The 17,804-nt window shown below is 42.2% G+C and overlaps 1 protein-coding gene across 1 annotated transcript in view; it reads right to left on the reverse strand.

The window, feature by feature from the left end:
• slc24a4b (solute carrier family 24 member 4b) overlaps positions 1–17,804 on the reverse strand; it is a 30,722-nt gene that overhangs the window by 10,500 nt on the left and 2,418 nt on the right. Inside the window, exons 2-9 of the mRNA XM_070849257.1 lie at positions 14,883–14,990; positions 5,322–5,398; positions 2,387–2,461; positions 2,216–2,300; positions 2,003–2,106; positions 1,578–1,652; positions 1,435–1,460; positions 1,227–1,280 (exon numbers count right to left, since the gene is read on the reverse strand). Of these exons, the coding sequence (XP_070705358.1) occupies positions 1,227–1,280; positions 1,435–1,460; positions 1,578–1,652; positions 2,003–2,106; positions 2,216–2,300; positions 2,387–2,461; positions 5,322–5,398; positions 14,883–14,990 (604 nt within the window). The remainder of the gene's footprint in view (positions 1–1,226; positions 1,281–1,434; positions 1,461–1,577; positions 1,653–2,002; positions 2,107–2,215; positions 2,301–2,386; positions 2,462–5,321; positions 5,399–14,882; positions 14,991–17,804) is intronic.

The raw sequence follows: 17,804 nt of genomic DNA on the forward strand, positions 1-17,804 counted from the left end.
AGGCTGAAATGGGATAGATTCAAGTGTCTGCCCTGGGATAACGGTTCTGTGAAATAAAATACATCCAAAATAAGGATTTACAGTTTATTTCTGGTGTTAATGGTGGATATGTGCTGACTCTAAAAACTACTAATTGATATGTGGATCTTTTTTGAAATTAATGTCATAACATTTTGATCCCAAATATAAATGTCAATTATTCACAAATTAGACTTAAGGCCCAACTGAATGAAATAAAAGTTGACTCATTCCAAGAGCAATCTGTCCACCAGGAGGCTGCTGGGTTGAATCTCTGGACCAGATTTATCTTGTGAGCCTTTGGAGTGGTCTGACCCCTACGTTGGGAACTAGTGGACTAAACTAGATGTAGCTACTTGAGGTGGAGCTAGTTAGAACTACTGCAACAGTAACACTGCTCACACACTGACGCATCAGTAATAACCATGTTTTTTGATCCATAAACTATAACTGTGTTGTAACAAAACGCATTGATGCTGGTGCCAATCTTCACACCATGTATAAAAATCTGCAAAGCATTGGTTTGAAACGGTAGATGCAGGCATACTGAGCCATTTTCAATCTGCTAGAAGCTTGCAAGGTCAATGCTGAGATAAATCGACCAGTTGGAACGTATCTACAGCATGAACTTTATAAAAAAAAAAAAAAAAAAACAGGTCTCACACTTATTTACAGGAGGATGAGACAGAAGAGAGAGGGAGAAAGGAGCTCGTGCCCACAGAGAGAGCGAGAGAGAGAACGTGGAGCTGCAGCTTCGTGCATAGCTGACACTGGAGCCAAAAGCTCGGGTTGCTGTGACAAATTGATACGACTCAGGACCGCGGCTCTCCACCACATTAATGTCTGCTTCTGGGCACTCTGGAGGGGAAGAGTCTCCCACCGCCAAAGAGCCCTCTGTGGGGGATCATGTCACTGAGCCCCTCACACAGCCACTCCCCTCAACCCCTCGCCCCCAATATAACATTTTTCAAAATGAGCCTCAGACTTGGGGTCTGAGCTACATTTTGAAAATCTAATAATGCCATTTATAATATACCAGTCAGGGGCCATTTTCCTAGTTAATAAGTACTTTTTTCTTTGGATACTTTCAGTACATTTATAGCCAATAACACTTTAATAACATTTTTCTTAAGTAGGATGTTGACCAGATGTTGGTTATCAATCAGCTTGAGTGAGTAACAACTGATTTAAAGACGTGCAGAACTCACTTCATGACAAGGATGTATCCAGCATACATGACAACCAGCACCAAACTCTCCCACCTGGTGAAGGGAAACGCACACAGTGAGGGCTACAGTGACGATCGAATTCAGCTTTTCAAAATCATTAGAGGAACAAAAGTGTCATTTCCAAAAGTCATCATCAAAAAGTTAGCTTTGCTTTGAAATACACAGACACATTTACAGCTTAACTTACCAAACTATCTTCTCGTCGTAGATGAACTGAAAAAAGAAAGGGAGCATTTCTCTTAGATTAGAACTAAACGTTCAAAGAAGACAGTCACAGCTAGTGCTCATCAATGAATGCATGTGGTGAACTTGTAACTTGTCCAAACTTACTGCAATCAAAGCCAGAACAGACAGGATGTAGTAGAAGGAATCCCTGAAAACTGCCCACCAGGTCAATATCACCACCTGAGATTTCAGAGGGAAAAGTCATATTCACAGACATTTTTCAGCTGCATCCATCTGTATTTGAGCTCTGTGAAGCATTTTGGTTAATACATATGGCGTTATCAAAAGCATTTAATGTGTCAATTTCGCCTGACAGAAAGAGCTTGGAGAACCGTTTGAAATGATCCGTTTGCATTTCTACTAAGACCAGTACAGAAAAAACTAATTGAAGCAGATGGCTTTGTTTCCCCTCAGCAAAAAAAAAAAAAAACTTCTGCCACACATGTGCTGCTCTGCTGTCTATAAATAAACAGAATGATGCCGCTGCAGCAGGAAGCCTCCCCCTTACTCACACACACACAGACACACACCTGTCCAGCAAAGATCCCACAGACACCAATGATGCAAAGGATGTTGAAGACCGCTGAGCCAACGATGGTCCCCACCCCCACATCACCGTGGGTGATGAAGACACCTGCACACAGGGAGGCAGCCAATCAGAATCAACGGTGACACCAACCATCTGGGAACGTCTGAGTGTATGCACATACTCTGTGTGTCTGTGTATGTGTGTGTGTGTGTACCAATGACGGATGCAAAAAGCTCTGGTGCAGAACTCCCAGCTGCCATGAAGGTGGCTCCTGCAACATCTTCACTCAGATCTAATTTCTGCAGAAATACAGCACAGATGAGTGGTTTACACCGACAAACCAGCACTGTGCAACTGTCACACTGAAAGAGGAGACTAAAAGTACCTCGCAGATCTTCTCCAGCGCCGTCACAAAGTATTCGTCGCATGTTATGGCGAGGGCCAGAAACATGTAGAGTGTCTAGGGGACAGAAGCAGCAGAGTTTAAAGTGTGTGTGTCACAAGGGCAAGACAGAGTGAGAATAAATGTGTGTCCATGTATTAGGTACATCCTTGATCAGCAGAGATTAGGTGAGTTAATAGAGCCTTGGCAGAGGAAGATGTTCTCTCGCTAGAGGACAGGCGAAGGGGAATCTTGAAAAGACGGCACCTAATTGAAAGAGGACCTGCATCGAACTCAAATGTTAATTCAGTGACAAGCTGCTTTCCCTTACAACTTGAGAAATCTAAAAGGATCCGCATACTCCCGCTGCTTTGAGAGAGGAGGTCTGCCTATTTCAGCAGCTGAGGCCAGATCTATAAATTATAGATCAGGTGTGACATCATCATGGCCCGGCAGCTCCAACGGGCGTGCTCTGCTCTATGCTATCCACAGGGGGCAGTGCAGGACTGCAGTGCGATCAGACCCCCCCCCATCACATATTTTATCCTCCTCTCAGCAGTGAAGCCAGGACAAGATCAAGTCACATCTCAGTGTGCAACATTAAGCTGGGGACGCTAAACGGGTGGTGGTCAGGGTGGGAGACTGGATCACTTAGATTTGGGCCAAGACTGGTTGCATTTCTACATACAGTAGGTTCCTCTCAGAACAAAGATGTTTTTAGTGACACTGCAGTGATTATAACAAGGGTGTTAAATATTCCCGTGCGGAATGTGTAAGTAATATTTGTCCAGCAATAAAATTCTTCTCATACTGTGATTTTTCCTGATTCCACTTGCATATTTTTACCATTATGATTTTAAATGCATGACTTTTACTTGTAATAAAGATTTTTACTGTGTGGTTTTAGTCATTTTACTCAAGTTAGGCTCTGAATAGTTTGCCCACCTCTAAATGAAGATAACAACAACTAGAATAACCACCTCATGGCTGTGTGCCTCCGCAGTTCACACCCATGTCTGTCCAGACCCCAGATTAGCGTCACCTACTCAGTATGTGACCGAATGTGAAATATGGCCACAATCTCCCCTTCTGTTCCCGAGTTATGGCGTTGAATAACAACCAGAAAAGTGTTTTTCCAGAGCCTTATGTCGTCATAGTGAAGCTGACCTTTGACCTTCTGGATATAAAATGTCATCACTTCATGATTTCATCCTATTAGACATTTGTTTGAAATTTTGCCATAATTAGCGTATGAATTCTTGAGTTATGGCCAAAAACGTGTTTTGTAAGGTCACAGTGACCTTTTACCACCAAAACCTAAAAACAGTTCATCCTTGAGTCCAACATTTGTGCCAACTTTAAAGAAATATTGCGTATACGAGAATGGGATGGATGGACAAGTCGAAAGCATAACACCTCTGGCCGCGGCTGCTGCTGGCGTGGAGGCATAACAATGTGGGCTACTTCCCTCCACGTAGCGCGTATCCTCGGCAGGGATGCTAACATAATCTCTGAGATGAACATGCTGTGAAGACAAAAGTACTACTGTTCTTACACCCCTGGTCAAACTGGCTCTCGTTCATCATGTCAGTTTGCTGTCATGTCTATAAAAAGGTCAAAAGACACTGTGTGTTCAAGGCTATAGCTGCCATTGATGACAATAAGGTCATGTCCCCTTTAGTTAGATAGAAATTCATTCACTCACAGTCTACACTCCCTGTGTGTCCTTGTTGAGCTGCAGTGGAGGCATAATATTAAAAAGAATTGCGACGGACTTGGAAAAAAAAAAAAAAAATTGACCTGTCCTTTAATACAATAAAATACATTATTAAAAAAAGACCTCCATTCCTAAAACCCTGGCTGCAGCACTGGGTCCCATTTAACTTTTTAAAGCCAGCTAAATCCAGCATGAAGAGCAATACTTCATGCTGAGCAATCCTGAATAACTCCATGGAAATCCACAGGTGAGCTTGTGTCTTTATGTCAAGTCAGCGGAGCTTAGCATGACTGAACGTAGACAATAACGGTTTTCCATGTGGAGAAGCAGCTCATACAATATGAATAATGGCTATTTAAATGATATTTGTCCATATTTCCTGACCAGGGCCTGCATTTGCCAAGCGTCTCGGCATTGTTCAAATGAATCATCCTTAAATTTAAACTCTGACTGACTAAAAATACTCCACAGAGCACTGTTGCCATATTTATGAAGCTTTCTACACACACTCCTGAGTTGGCGCTCTCCTTTGAGAGACGCTTACAACACTCCGACACGAAACAAATTAATGACGTCTTGTAGTTTTTCCACTGTTACAATGAGTGTTCAGTCAATTCAAAAGACGACTAATTTATATATTACACAAATGGCATTTCATCTTTAATGGCTTTACGTCTGATTGTAATCTAGTGCTAGAAAGCCTTTGTTGTCTACCAGCCCTATTAAATGTGTCTTGGCTCCAATAATTTGGCGAGAAATTTGAGATACAATTTTCAAAATGCCAGGTACTTTGTACGACTCATGGTCTCACTTGGCAAGATCCTTTTAGTATTTACTGTTCTACCCATTTTCTTCCCCTATGGAACACTTCTTCCTGAGTAAATAAATGTGTGTGAGAGATCCCACCTATCTATTTACATAAAAAATGGCTGCATGCTGATTTTAATATGATCATACGAGTGTAATCATTTGAGCATTAAAAGACTCCTCGGTGGCATCTTTGCAATCTGGCATACAAAAACTGCTACCACAACCCCACTTTGCTTGTTTTTGGCTTTTAAAGCCCGGAAGGTAGTTAGGCTGCCATGCGAAAAGCTTCTAAAGCCACCTGCAACCAGCTGAGCTCCAATGAGAGTGTTGACTGGGGTCCAGTGAGATGGGAGATGCAGGTGCAGCAGCTCAAATTGGGAAAAAAAAAAAAAAACACAAGAGTCCTCTTACCGCCACAATGTGCAGCAGTACGGCCCCACTCTTTCGTTCTTCACTGGTGAAAAGGTCATCAGGGAACTCGTGTATTGCTGAGGACAGAGGAAATGTCACAGTCACCACACATCAGCAGCATGACAGCAAGATACATGTCCCCACCCCACTCTGAGAGGACTGCGTGACTTCATGATGGGTGCCGGTCTCAGAGGAGCAGGCCTGGGAGGCTCATAAGCCTGGTTTAGAAGGCTTACACTGAATTAGTTTGGTATTGGTAACTATGGGAGTGTAATTTCTTCTCTTCTTGTTCCATCTCTTTCCACTAGATTATCTAATACAGCAAAAATGTCTTCTTAAAAAAAAAAAAAAAAAAAAGAGGGTGTCACAGCCAGAGGTCAAATGCAAATTAAATAACAGCCTGTGATCATCATCCAAACACAAGCTGGAAACTCAGACATCATCACAGGCTTTGAATTTAAAAAAAAAAAAAAAGGACTGAAATGTCTGTCTGCAGTGTGTCACACCACTCAGCAACAAATGACTTCATACCTATTCATGGAGAAAAGAAAAAAAAAAAAAAAGCGAACAAGAACAGTCAACCATCACATCTCTTCAAAACTGATGTAAAAGCTTGGGCTATATTAAGAGCCTGAAGTCATACAGAATTAAAGCAAGCAGGCAGAAAAACCTCTCATGCTGAGGACTCATCATCCATCATCCAGACCTCCAGCTGGAACACAGTGTGATCATGGTACCGCCATACGGCTCCGATCTCTGGGAGCACAACCGCTCCGCAGTGCACCTGGCTGGAGACAGAAGCTGGCCGTCTTCCTGACGGGACCCAGCATCTGTGGTGTGCGGCCTCTGTCCGACCTGTTCCTGTTGGGCCAGAGCAGCAGGCTCACGTCTTAGCTTGTGTAAGCAATCTGCTTGTTGTGTTGCAGACAAGGAGAGATAAGACTATCATTAAGCTATAGTTAGCCTTATGCTGCAAGCACAGTAAACTATTCAACTGAAAAAAACTCATGGCAGTATTTCGAGCTCATGCTGAAGTTTAAAGTTATAGGAGTTCTGTAATTTCAGCTGTATTTGCACCTTTAAATATTCTGCGGTGATTTATTGGTCACCGTGATGTGGCTTTCACACATCGTTTGATTTTGTGTACTTTAAGTTTCTCTGCTGGAGGTGCACCATCATTTGGAGTCTGACCTAACTCTAGTGTTGATAAAATAATAATGCATTTTATTTGCAGTGCACTTTACATTAGCAAATCAACCAATAGGCAAATCAACAATTGAAAAATCAGTCAGCATCATAAAAAACAGCAAAAGAGAAAAGGTTTAGTCCTTTTTTAAAGTGCTGTCAATTAAAGAGATGCTCACTGTGACAGTTTATCCTGAGGTGGACATGGCTATAAGTACCAAACTGGATCAAGTGCTGTTGAGACATTACACTAAAGGCAACAAATGTCAACTTCATAATGCTGCTATATGAAAAGTTAAGGGATCGCCGGAGTCGGTAGAATTCATCCTCCGACCACCGAGAATGTCGGCACAAAATTTCACAGCAATCCATCCAACAGTTCAGAGATATTGTAATTTAGTGGACCGTCTAACCTTGGCGTCCCTAGAGCCATGCCGCCAGCCAGCATGGCTGTAAAATAATAATGAAATAGATGAGACCGCTTTGATGTGGTACTACTTATGCATAGTACACTTTGAAAAATTCAAATGATGCGAGAACAAAATGCTATAGTCTGAGCGAGCAGAACAATGTTGTTTACAACAGAAAATAAAAGCAAGATTCGGGCCCTTGTCACATATGGACTCGTGAAGTGGAACAGTGCTCACCTGAGACTTCTCGCTGCATCTGTCCCAACCTCACCGTTGCCTGTTCTTATGACATTCGATGGTGTGCACACATGACTGAATCAGCGCAGCATTTGGAACACTGCACAGGCAAATCAAATACTCCACAGTATGTAGTCCAAGCCCACTTAATCAACAGCATGCCTGCTGGATTTCACTCAATTACATCACATGTATGGAAATGTGGCACACTTTGTATCTCTGTATGCCATCCAGCACATCGTCTTTGCGTAGCAGAACAAAAAGCCACGCCACTAAAGAAACTACAATACTATTTCTGGCAGTGGGAAACAAACTAATCCGACCTTGATTCGTAGGGAGTTTTGGTGTCTTACATGCAACCGATTAGGTGACAGAATAATAAAAACTTGAATGCATGAGTAATGTAAAGTTATGACCTTAAAACGTAATGTAACTGCACAACACCTGCATGACTTTGGAGTCTCACAGCAACATTGACTGCGGCGGGCAGCTTTAGCTCATTTATTTTCTGACAGGTTTATGTGCTGAATGAAAGACGTCGGTAAGCCGACGGCCACAAGCGAAGGCGCAATCAATTGCAGGATTTGTCAGGTGTACCCTCAGAGGTGACTGAAAACCGGCTGATGCCAATGCAGACAGCTAAATTCCTACTGATACCTCATGGACAAAAACATCCCCACGACCACACATCACTGTAGCTGATGAAGGTTTCCTGTTGAGCCTCTGAAAAATATAAACACTGAAAACCACGGGAGAAGTATCAGGTTTGAATGTCTGCAGTTCGAGCCTTTTTACCTCCCGCTTCCATGTCCAGCTACCAAACCTGCAGGTCTGCCATTAATCAATAATGAAATGCCTTTGCCATCCATGTCCTTTAGGTTACTTGCTCGGCCCCTTTTACTGTATACAATCACGTCTGGCTGGGAGCGCGTTAAAAATAGGCAATCATAAAAAGGTGCTTAAAGGGCGCCGGCGCTGGGACAGCAGAGAGATGCCAGGCAGGCAGGGGTCACCTCCCAGTCCCTGTGAACAGTCGACCAGACAGCGTCTACGGGATTCGTCTGTCTCCTCACTGTAGAGGTCAAACAGGACATGAACATGCTTCCACAGCCGTTTCCCACATGAGCACAGGACAGGATGTACACACACACAGCAACAGAGATTGCTTGAGTGATGCATCTCAAATGAGGCCCATAAATAGAATCATAAATAATAGGCTATGTTGCCGAGTTGAATCATTCATCGAAGTGTCATTTTTACATAGAGCAAAGAAATAAATTGGAGAGGACACATAATTATGATGTGTTGTGGATGTATTTTTTTTGAAGGTAATGAGCTCCAATATTTGGTAGTTTGATAAATCATTGAAACGATTTGAATGCAAAGATTTGCAGGTGAAAGCTATAGAGTTTAGTTTCATCACTCTAAGGCCTTTACAGGCCTGACATGTTTTTACCTCAGCACAAATGCATTTAGACTGCAACTAAGACTCTTGCTGATATATAAATATTTGGCGTCTTGAACCAAATGACATGCCAGTTTGTTATTACTCACGCCACATTTTCTGAATCTTCAGGTAAATATGTATAATATGAGTGGTGCCAAGCAAGCTGCTTTCATAATAAAGTCCCTTGTTCTTAACAAAGGTTCTATGATCTGAAAAGAAAACAATCCTATCCATCCTGCTGTTCTTGTGTTTGCATGGGGCTGCTGTCTTTTAGTGGCAACAAGGGAGGGAGAGCATGAACGAGGGACTTCTGGATGGGGCGCTGCAGGCGGGAAGCAAAAAAAAAACACACAAAAAAAAAAAAAAAAAAAAAAAAAACACGTCCTCTTCAGAAGCTAAGCTACTAATCTAAAAATAAACCCTGGATTCTCTGTTTGGACACCTGACTGTGCCGCTTATGCAAGAAATTACTGGCAACGCTTTTGTTCATCCGTCTCCCCAACCCCCTCCGTCCTTATCTCATCAACCCCAGAAGTAATTATAAGTCCACACAGAGTCCTCGCAAGAAGTGTTGGGAGGATTTCAGGAGACGAAGAGATGCCATCGCTGCTTAAATTGAGGTCAGTTAGGGACAATGTGAAAATTATTAGGGGGAAAGGAAATCAGGGGAGGTCATTTTCTTTTGTTTTCTCACACCAGGTTTGTATCTTATTTCAGATCAGATAGTTAATAATAGCTTTAGTGTGAAAACCCTTTGCCATATGCACATGACAGCAATGTTTCACATAGGGGCCGGCTTTATATGACATGTACAACATTTTTTTTCTCTAATATAATGTCATGTTGACCAGTTTGACGGGCCCAGTACATGTCATTAGGCAGTAATTTCCATTATATAAAACGCACTAGACTTCTTTCTTATGTTTGCCAAAAATCAGTTAATTGCTAGTAAAATTACTAAATGTACAATTGGCGGGGATGTTTTTACCCCTACAGTTGTTCAGAGAAAATAACTATATTGTCTCTAGATAAAAAGGTCACAGTTGCAAATAAAAATCCCCTCAGATAACCTTAATGATTAAAGTCAGAGCATGCCCGACATTTAACATTTGCACAATTATGATTCCATAATCTGGTAATATTCCAGATATCATGGTGCCGTTGCATAATGGATCACAGTAATGAGCGCCCTGTCTTCGTCCTCAACCCAACACTCATACAAAGGTTTTTACTATACTGCGTCTACTAAATCTTAATAGATCAGTGCCTCAGGGGGAAAACAAAATGCTGTTATTTAAAAAAAACAAAAAACAGCTGAATCGAAATATTGTGATGCGAGCAACATGTTTTTGGCAGCGTGCCTGGTGCTACCTTCTGTCATAGCCCGCGCACCGACCCACAGACCAGCCAGGTCATTAACAGAATATAGTTGACACGCCAGTACAGTAGTCAAGAGACTCTTCAGAGGAGAACGATCCCTCTGGCTCATTATTAGACCATTAGATAATTATCTTGCTCCGGCAGACGTCAATGAGCAGCGTGACTTGACCGCGTCTGACATCAGCTTCTTGTAAACATGACAATGTCGCCTTGTTGGAAAAAAAATCTGAGCTTCACAGAAACCGTACAGAAGTTTGTATATGTTGGGAGCAGGGGCTCGGTAAACCCAAACCACACGTGATTATCTTACTTTTTTTAGGTCAATACTTTCACATGCTCAAACATCACATGTACAACTGCTCTCACATGGTCATGTAAGCACTTAAACACACGCAATTTCACCTGCATGAACACACTCAAATACCTATTACACTTCCACTTTTAGCACGAGTTCCCTTCAGCTTTTATGCGATGGTGTGTGTGAGTGAGAGTAGTCAAGCTGTTGAAAGGGGCCGAGCTGGTGGACCAGAAGACTCCTGGTTCAATAACCTAAAGGGGACACCGCTGTGAAACATACGCATTTAGCTGTGCACAGGAGAAAGAGGTAAACGACTCCCTCAGGGTGAGGTATGGATCTGCGACGGCAATGAGCGAACAGAGCCACTTTGCTTCTGTGACTGCATGTCTTTAGACCCCATGAAAGGTCCTTTCCAGCCTCCATTTTCATAAAAAAGGTATATATATAGCCAAAATCAGGACAGGATCCACGTTTGAGTTACCAAAAAAAAAAAAAAAAGGCAAATCTGAGCAGAGTTTGAATTAATAAATACATAAAGAGGTCAGGCGTGTTTGAACTGCACAGCTCAGTTGGAGAGCGCAGTGCAGGTGCTCGTGCCTGCTCTCGCAGCATTGTTCCACCGTTGGCATGCAAGCGAGAAGCAAAGCGAGGTCAGTTTCCATTATGCACAGCAGCATAATCCCCGCTTGTGTAATTCCCTTTTAAAAAGCCTCCTTCTGGTGTTTCCCTGGAGTTGAGGAACCTGCATTCCAACGTGGACTGGCCGCTACACGCGGGCAGATTTGCCCCTCATGTTGCTGGCAAATTTCCTGCCTACTGCCCCCCTAAAGAGAGCGAGAATAGTCAGATCCCATGTTTGCCTCAAATCCTGCCTTTTGTTTTTGCCAACAGCAGAACTCGCACATTACTCACTAGCAAACATTTACACCAAATCAACACCGCAGCTTCTGCAGGGCCATGGCGCCACCGCTTTGGGCCCCCGGCATGAGGAGTGGCGTGGGTGAGGAGAGAACCGTCGTTAACTGACATGCAACATTCACAGCCCCTGTCCGTGAGCAGATTATTGCCATATCTAAAACCACTATAATCAAATCCAGTCAGATTAATTCATAGCACAAACCAATCCATCGTGAAAAAAAAAAAAAAAAAACATTGCTTTGTTCACTTCTACTTTTTTGCACCGTTGCCTTCTTCTAGCAGGCCAATTATGCCATTCAAGTGGGAGTTCAATACATATTATTAGCAGCATCATTGTTAAAAGCAAATTATTCCTCCTGTAGAACATTAGCCACGGTGCTCTGCCCCTTCTCCAATTTTTCATGCTTCACACTTGGCGTCGGTGGGTGGGTATAATAATCATATAGATACATACAGAATACATATAATATTCTGTGTCCCCAAGCAAACCTCTCAGCGCACCCCCCACCGCCACTCCCCCCTCCCTCTCTCTCTCTCTCTCTCTCTCACCCTCTCTTTGGTCACACTCCCCACACAGTCTGGAAAAGCCCATTTCAACTCTAGGAAGTTAAAAAAAAAAAAAAAAAAAAAACAGCCACTACTTTTGTTCATGTTCCAAGTTGTAAAATTTAGTTGAATAAGTGAGAGTGAGCTTGTTCCATCTATCATGGGATCACTACAGGGGAAGTGTATCTCATGGGATGGTGTGACTCAAAGTCTGCATGTGACTGTTTAGAGTATGTATGAGCCCTCTGCAGTGTGATTTAGTCCTTTGCAGATTACAAGCATGCTTTGTAATCGAGCATAAAAAAAAAAAAAAACGTTTGGACAGCACCTTGTGCTTTCCAAGAGCTAGTACTTAATGGCCAATAAAAGAGCCACTTATGATGAATGGCTGCTTTAGTAGCACAAGTTTCAGGACAAGCAGAACAACATTAGCACCCCATGAACCCAGAGAAGGGCTCCCTTGCTGATCACAGAAATAATGATGAGGAAAAGGAAGGGAGACCAATGCTGGCTGAGTGTAATCTATGCAGCCCACAAACAGCAGCTTAATTAAAAGGGAGCTTCAGATGTTGCACACACTCAGCATAAAACGAAAAGCCTCCAATAATAATTCTCATCCAATTGAGCCAGGGTAGTGCTTTCCCCCGGAGGGTCGCACGCCAGTGCCAACGCTGGTCCACTGCTGGATCAGCTCTGGACAAACGACTGCATGGGGAACCAGGACAAACACATAGAGCTGCAGTGGGTTAGGTCCTTCACAATGAACAGACGCGTCTATTCAGCTCTTAGGGAAACTGGAGATGGTAAACAAATTTGTCATCCTAGACAGATTTGACCGTCTTTGCACAGATCACCAGCAGCCATTCTGGTTCATACTCCTTTGTGTCCCAGATTGGGTTTTTGTTTCACTGACAATAATTCCCCCTGACAAGTGCGACATGAACAATAAGTTAATTGCCGTCATTCAAACCTCAGTTTTCAAGCAACTTCCTTTTAAAAGATAACAGGTTTATCTGCTGTTAACAAAAGAGTACAACTTTTTGACACCACTGCACCAATTATTTTCATCGATGGTAAGGTCTGAAGTGGTTTAAGTTTGGTTTGTTAGCCATTACCTACCAGGATGAGCTTGTTGCCAACGTTACAGGGATCTACTTGTGATATTTGTGTTTGTGTTGCTCGCCTTGTAGAGTTGAGTTTGTACATACAGACTTGGCAGTCAGAGTGAAAAACTGTGTTGAGCAAAAAACAGTCCCATGAATCACGTCTTGAAAAAAAGCTTGTGTGATTTTATCTTATTAAAAACAAATCATCTGTCTAGAATGAATAAATCCGTTTTCTTGACATTTATGCTGTGATTTGACTGTCTTAAGATACTGGTCCTCATTCCTACTTGAAATTCATGTTCTTGGAGTGCCTTGGTAGCCAAGTGGTTACAGCGTCACTGTCACTATCAATTAAAAGGCAGAAATTCCCCCAAACTTAGCATACAAATAAATTAATCTAATTTAATTAAGAGTCACTCATACAGCCCACAGCTAGCCAAAACAGAGCGTCCTGTCAACTGAGGTGCGTCAAATCTGCAACTACGAGACCAAGGCCCAAGAACACAGAGTCATATGATCAGCTCACACCGACGAGGCAGAGCGGTGGTGGGATAAGAGGACGGAGGACTAGAGCCGATGAGAAATGTGTGGAATGTGAAGTCAAGTCTGGTGCCTCCAGTGTGGAAGACATTTGAATGGAAAAAAGGTAATCCTGAAGGATTAGGAGGAAAACTTTCAGCACATAATCTTGTCATTTGGCACTCGTTTCAATAGGACCCCGCGGTGAACTCTCAAAGCATTCAGACAACTGAATAGTTTATTATCATTGGTGTAAAAATGTTCGTTTGAATATAAAATAGCAGGTTACAGCACCAGTGATTCACTAATCTCTGAGGAGTCTGCCTGCTGTGACCACTAATGAAGTAATAGCCAGTTAGTCCTTACTGGGTCACTTGTAATGCTGCTGCTGCAAAAAAAAAAAGGGTACATTTTCAAATCACTTGCTAAATGTTTGCACCTTGGTGTCGTCTTCTATGTGCTAGACAAATACAAATAGTAACACAAACGTTGAGTTGCACATCATTAATATCAGGGCTTAAAAATCCTTTACATTTTCAATTTAGGAAGTTAATTATTACTAGTTAATTCCTACATTCTCTAAAGCCAGTTAATATCACAGCACAAGAAGTACAAATATTTCAGAAAATGTCCTAAGGGGACCAAACCTCTAATCTTGGCACCTTGGGTGCCATGTTTCTCTCCAAAGTCTGGCAGGATCACATGACAATCAAGTGAACCAGTGGATGTAGAACAAAAGTCAGGACTGGTGGCCATTCAAATGCCATGAAAATGAAAAGCAAGACAAACAAATGATGTCTTGCCGGTGCTGCCGGTACTTGTGCACCATTTCAAATCAATAATTTCATGAAAAACGTGGCTTTAATGATTTTCGTAGCCCGATGCAGACATCAGCAGTGTCAGTGGAAGTGTCAGCATACAGGCCAGTATGACTAATTACAGAGATTGCTGCTTCCTTTAAGCGTACCAAAGATGCTGTAACATAATCAATATGACCCTTTTAATAGCACTTTCAGTGCTTATAACAGCACAAGTGATCTAAACTGAGTCAGAACAATAGAGTCAAGCTGAATTAAAGCAAAGTAACAACTCAAAAACTTTAGTATTGGCTCTATTGGGAGTTACTTTTTAGCACCAATTGTACTGATGTATTGTTTTCTCTCCTAGAACAATAAATCACCTTACAAAGAGTTCACCCATAGACATCTGTGTATCTAATGATCAAGATAAAACAACAAAATAAAAGACCTCCCTCACTCACACCGAGTCTTGATAAAAGATTTGATTTAAAGAAGCAATAATTGATTTCTTTGCCCACTTGGGGCAGTTACGTCACAAGCCAAAATAATGAACCGGAAAAGGCTAAAAACGCACTGTGGAGCTGAGGAAAAATGCAGAGTGGTGTAATAACTCTCTGCTGGGCCATCACTACGAGTGACCTGCTTTGCATTAAAGTAATTTAACCCATTGACCATAAAACATGATGAGTGCAGCTGTAATCTCAGAATGGCATACCTGGCTCTGAACAGTTCTTCTGCTCCGTTTTATTGTCGGGTTCCGAAGCCATTAGCCGTCTTCCCCAGTGTTCAACATTCGGATGTCCCTCCACTAGCATGCCATGGCCTGCAATGGAAGACAAAAACAGCTTAGCTTATCATACATGCAACATGTCTAAACTTATAGCAGAGTATGCAAGTTTACAGCACAAAACATGTTGGAGTTTAATGCTCCAGATCACCTGGAATGACTCTGAAAGCATTTGCTTTATGCTGCAGGGAAACCTCAAAACTCCATTTTGCACATTTTAAAATGAGAAATCAAAACTAACATGGCCGCTCTGGCGCAGTATGTCTGTTTCATGACCCAAAACATCCATGATCATGATCACGGTCATTAATCCAAATAAGGCTGCAGTTCTTTAATCCCTTAAAAGTTTTTCGTTTATGTAGATATGAAATTTTCATCTGGCGGCAGCAATAACACATCAACATGCAGCTGCTGTGCCATTATGTGTTGGGGTGGGAGAGTGGGAGGAGGAGCATGCAAGTTTCATTTTTCATTAAACGGCTCTTAAGCCTCCGTAATGAGGGCATCAAAAACTGCTGTCCCAAATCTTTTATGTAAAATCATACCAACGTGCTGAGCAGCGTTTTTGACTTGCAATTTTCATAAAATGTCTCCATACAAAACGCAACGTTGAGATGGCGAAGCAGGATGATGGAGAGTATTTCTGTATAAGAGCTTAGGGAATAAACCAATGGTCCGTGTTCAACTCGTATACAAGTTGTTCATCAACAGACTACCTAGATCTGGCTCTTTGTTGTCAGTTACGCAATGGTTGTGAAAGACTTTCCATGTAGCAGTGAACTCACATGATCTGTTCATGTAAATGTCTCCTTGACAATGTGTCATCCTCATATGACCGTTCAGTCTCAGGAGGCCAATTGCCCCGACTTTGAGGAAGTAATGGTTTAGACCAGCGGTTCCTAAACATTTTAGACCATACACCCCCTTCGACATCCCAACCAGGTTGATACACTCCCAATCTCCCGCACCTTTTTTAAAAAAAAAAAAAAAAATTAAACAAAGAACAGCCTATTTATAGCTATGAAGGCTATGGCAAGAGCAAACCGACACGCACAGGCACATCATGAGAGAAGATAGGGGAAAATGCTGTCATATTTTAAATCGGAGTAAAGCAAATAATTTCACAAAAAGAACACATTTATGTAAATCAGCATTTTATATTTCGGAACGATCATTTGAACGCTTCCAAGGCCCTTGTCAGGGCATTTTTCTGCAAGAAAATACTATACAAGGACAGCCATTCCATTTTTCCTCTCACACACCCCCTGGAAATCCCTCGTCCCCTAGACTGCTTTTAGGGTACTAAATTGTTTTTCTAGGTCAAAGTCCTTCAATGACAATTGCCACCATAAAGACAGAAGTAATTTACATTTTACGGTAATAATATAGTAAAATTGGACCAGTAAATCAACCGACACATCAGTATCATGGCACACGCTGGCTAACTCTAGCACAGATAAGCTAAAGCCATGTCCGTCAGATAAAGACACTAAGATGCTCTGTGGAGCCAATGGGAACTTTGATTTGATAAAGATACCTTAAATTTAAAAAGGGAAAACAATCCAGTATTGGTCTTGTGTGAAAAACAAATATTACATTTTTCAAATATAAATTAAAAAAAAAACACCTAATAGTAGTCCTGGTGTACTGACACAGAAAGGACTTCATTAAACGGCTTTCTATCCAGTATAGTTAGACAGCCTGACGATCAGCAGGCGCTGGACAAACAGACTGTACACAAGGCGACTGCAGCTGCTTCCCACAGCTCGTCCAATCCAAAAGACCAAACCCTCCAGTCATCGCTCCAACCTGTTCCTCCTCACTAACCAGCTCAGATTCACTCCTCTACTGCCTCTGGTCTTTCCTTTTTGTTTTAATCCTATTCTAGCAAGGCTCACAAAAAAAACAACACTGTCCAATTTAGTGCCAGGAGAGCAACATGGATGCCAATTTGCAAAACACAAACAAACACGTTGCACATGGCCGGATCGTTCACATTCAAACAACAAACTGGTTCGGACATAGTGGATCATTTACATTGTTTTGGAAAATGACACGACAGTCCATCTAAATCTAATTCGTACAAGCGGTTATGTGTTGAAACGCATCGCCGCAACTATGAAATCTTCCAATTTTTAAAAATAGAGTCAGATGTTTCCTGGAAGACTACACAAGGCAGAACAACTGCATGTGTGCGTGTGAACATGAGTGTGCAGTGCACCCTGCCAAGCATCCGAGAGGAAAAACAGTGAAGACCTGATTCTGGTAGTACTTCTAGGCAGGCTGGGGGGGGGGGGGGGGGGGGGGTTAAATGAGGGCCTCAACCTGCTGTGGGGCACGACTTGCTTTGATCAATCGTTTTATTCTTCTTGTTCAATGACCACTGATTTGGTGCCCTCTTGTAAATTAAGAGGTTTTGATTAATCCTTGTGTGTTTGTCAGTGGAATTTGGTGGACAGGGAACTTGAGCCAAGAACCATTCAATTTACCTTGGTAATTGGATCTTTGATTTATCAGGTTAAAAAAAAAAAAAAAAAGGCAATATATTTGACATTAAATCTACTTGCTACTTTAAAGCAGCGACAGAGAAACCAAACGGGGAAAACAAAAGGCTGTGAGTACACCTCTATATTGAGTAGCAGAGGAAGACAAGAGGGTGCAAGCAATAATAATAATAGCACAGTGGTAATGTCATCCTCCAGGTCTGTTCAATCAGCTCAGCAGGGAGAGGGACCAAGGACAACCATCCATCAATCTATGTGCGATGAACATGCTCTACTTATGAGTGTCACATCTCACAGCACGGCACAGCACAGCACCATAACCCCCCCCCCCGCTGGCCATTGCCAT

The sequence above is a fragment of the Pempheris klunzingeri genome, chromosome 18 (assembly GCF_042242105.1).
Source record: "Pempheris klunzingeri isolate RE-2024b chromosome 18, fPemKlu1.hap1, whole genome shotgun sequence".
In the NCBI taxonomy this organism is placed as follows: Eukaryota; Metazoa; Chordata; class Actinopteri; order Acropomatiformes; family Pempheridae; genus Pempheris; species Pempheris klunzingeri.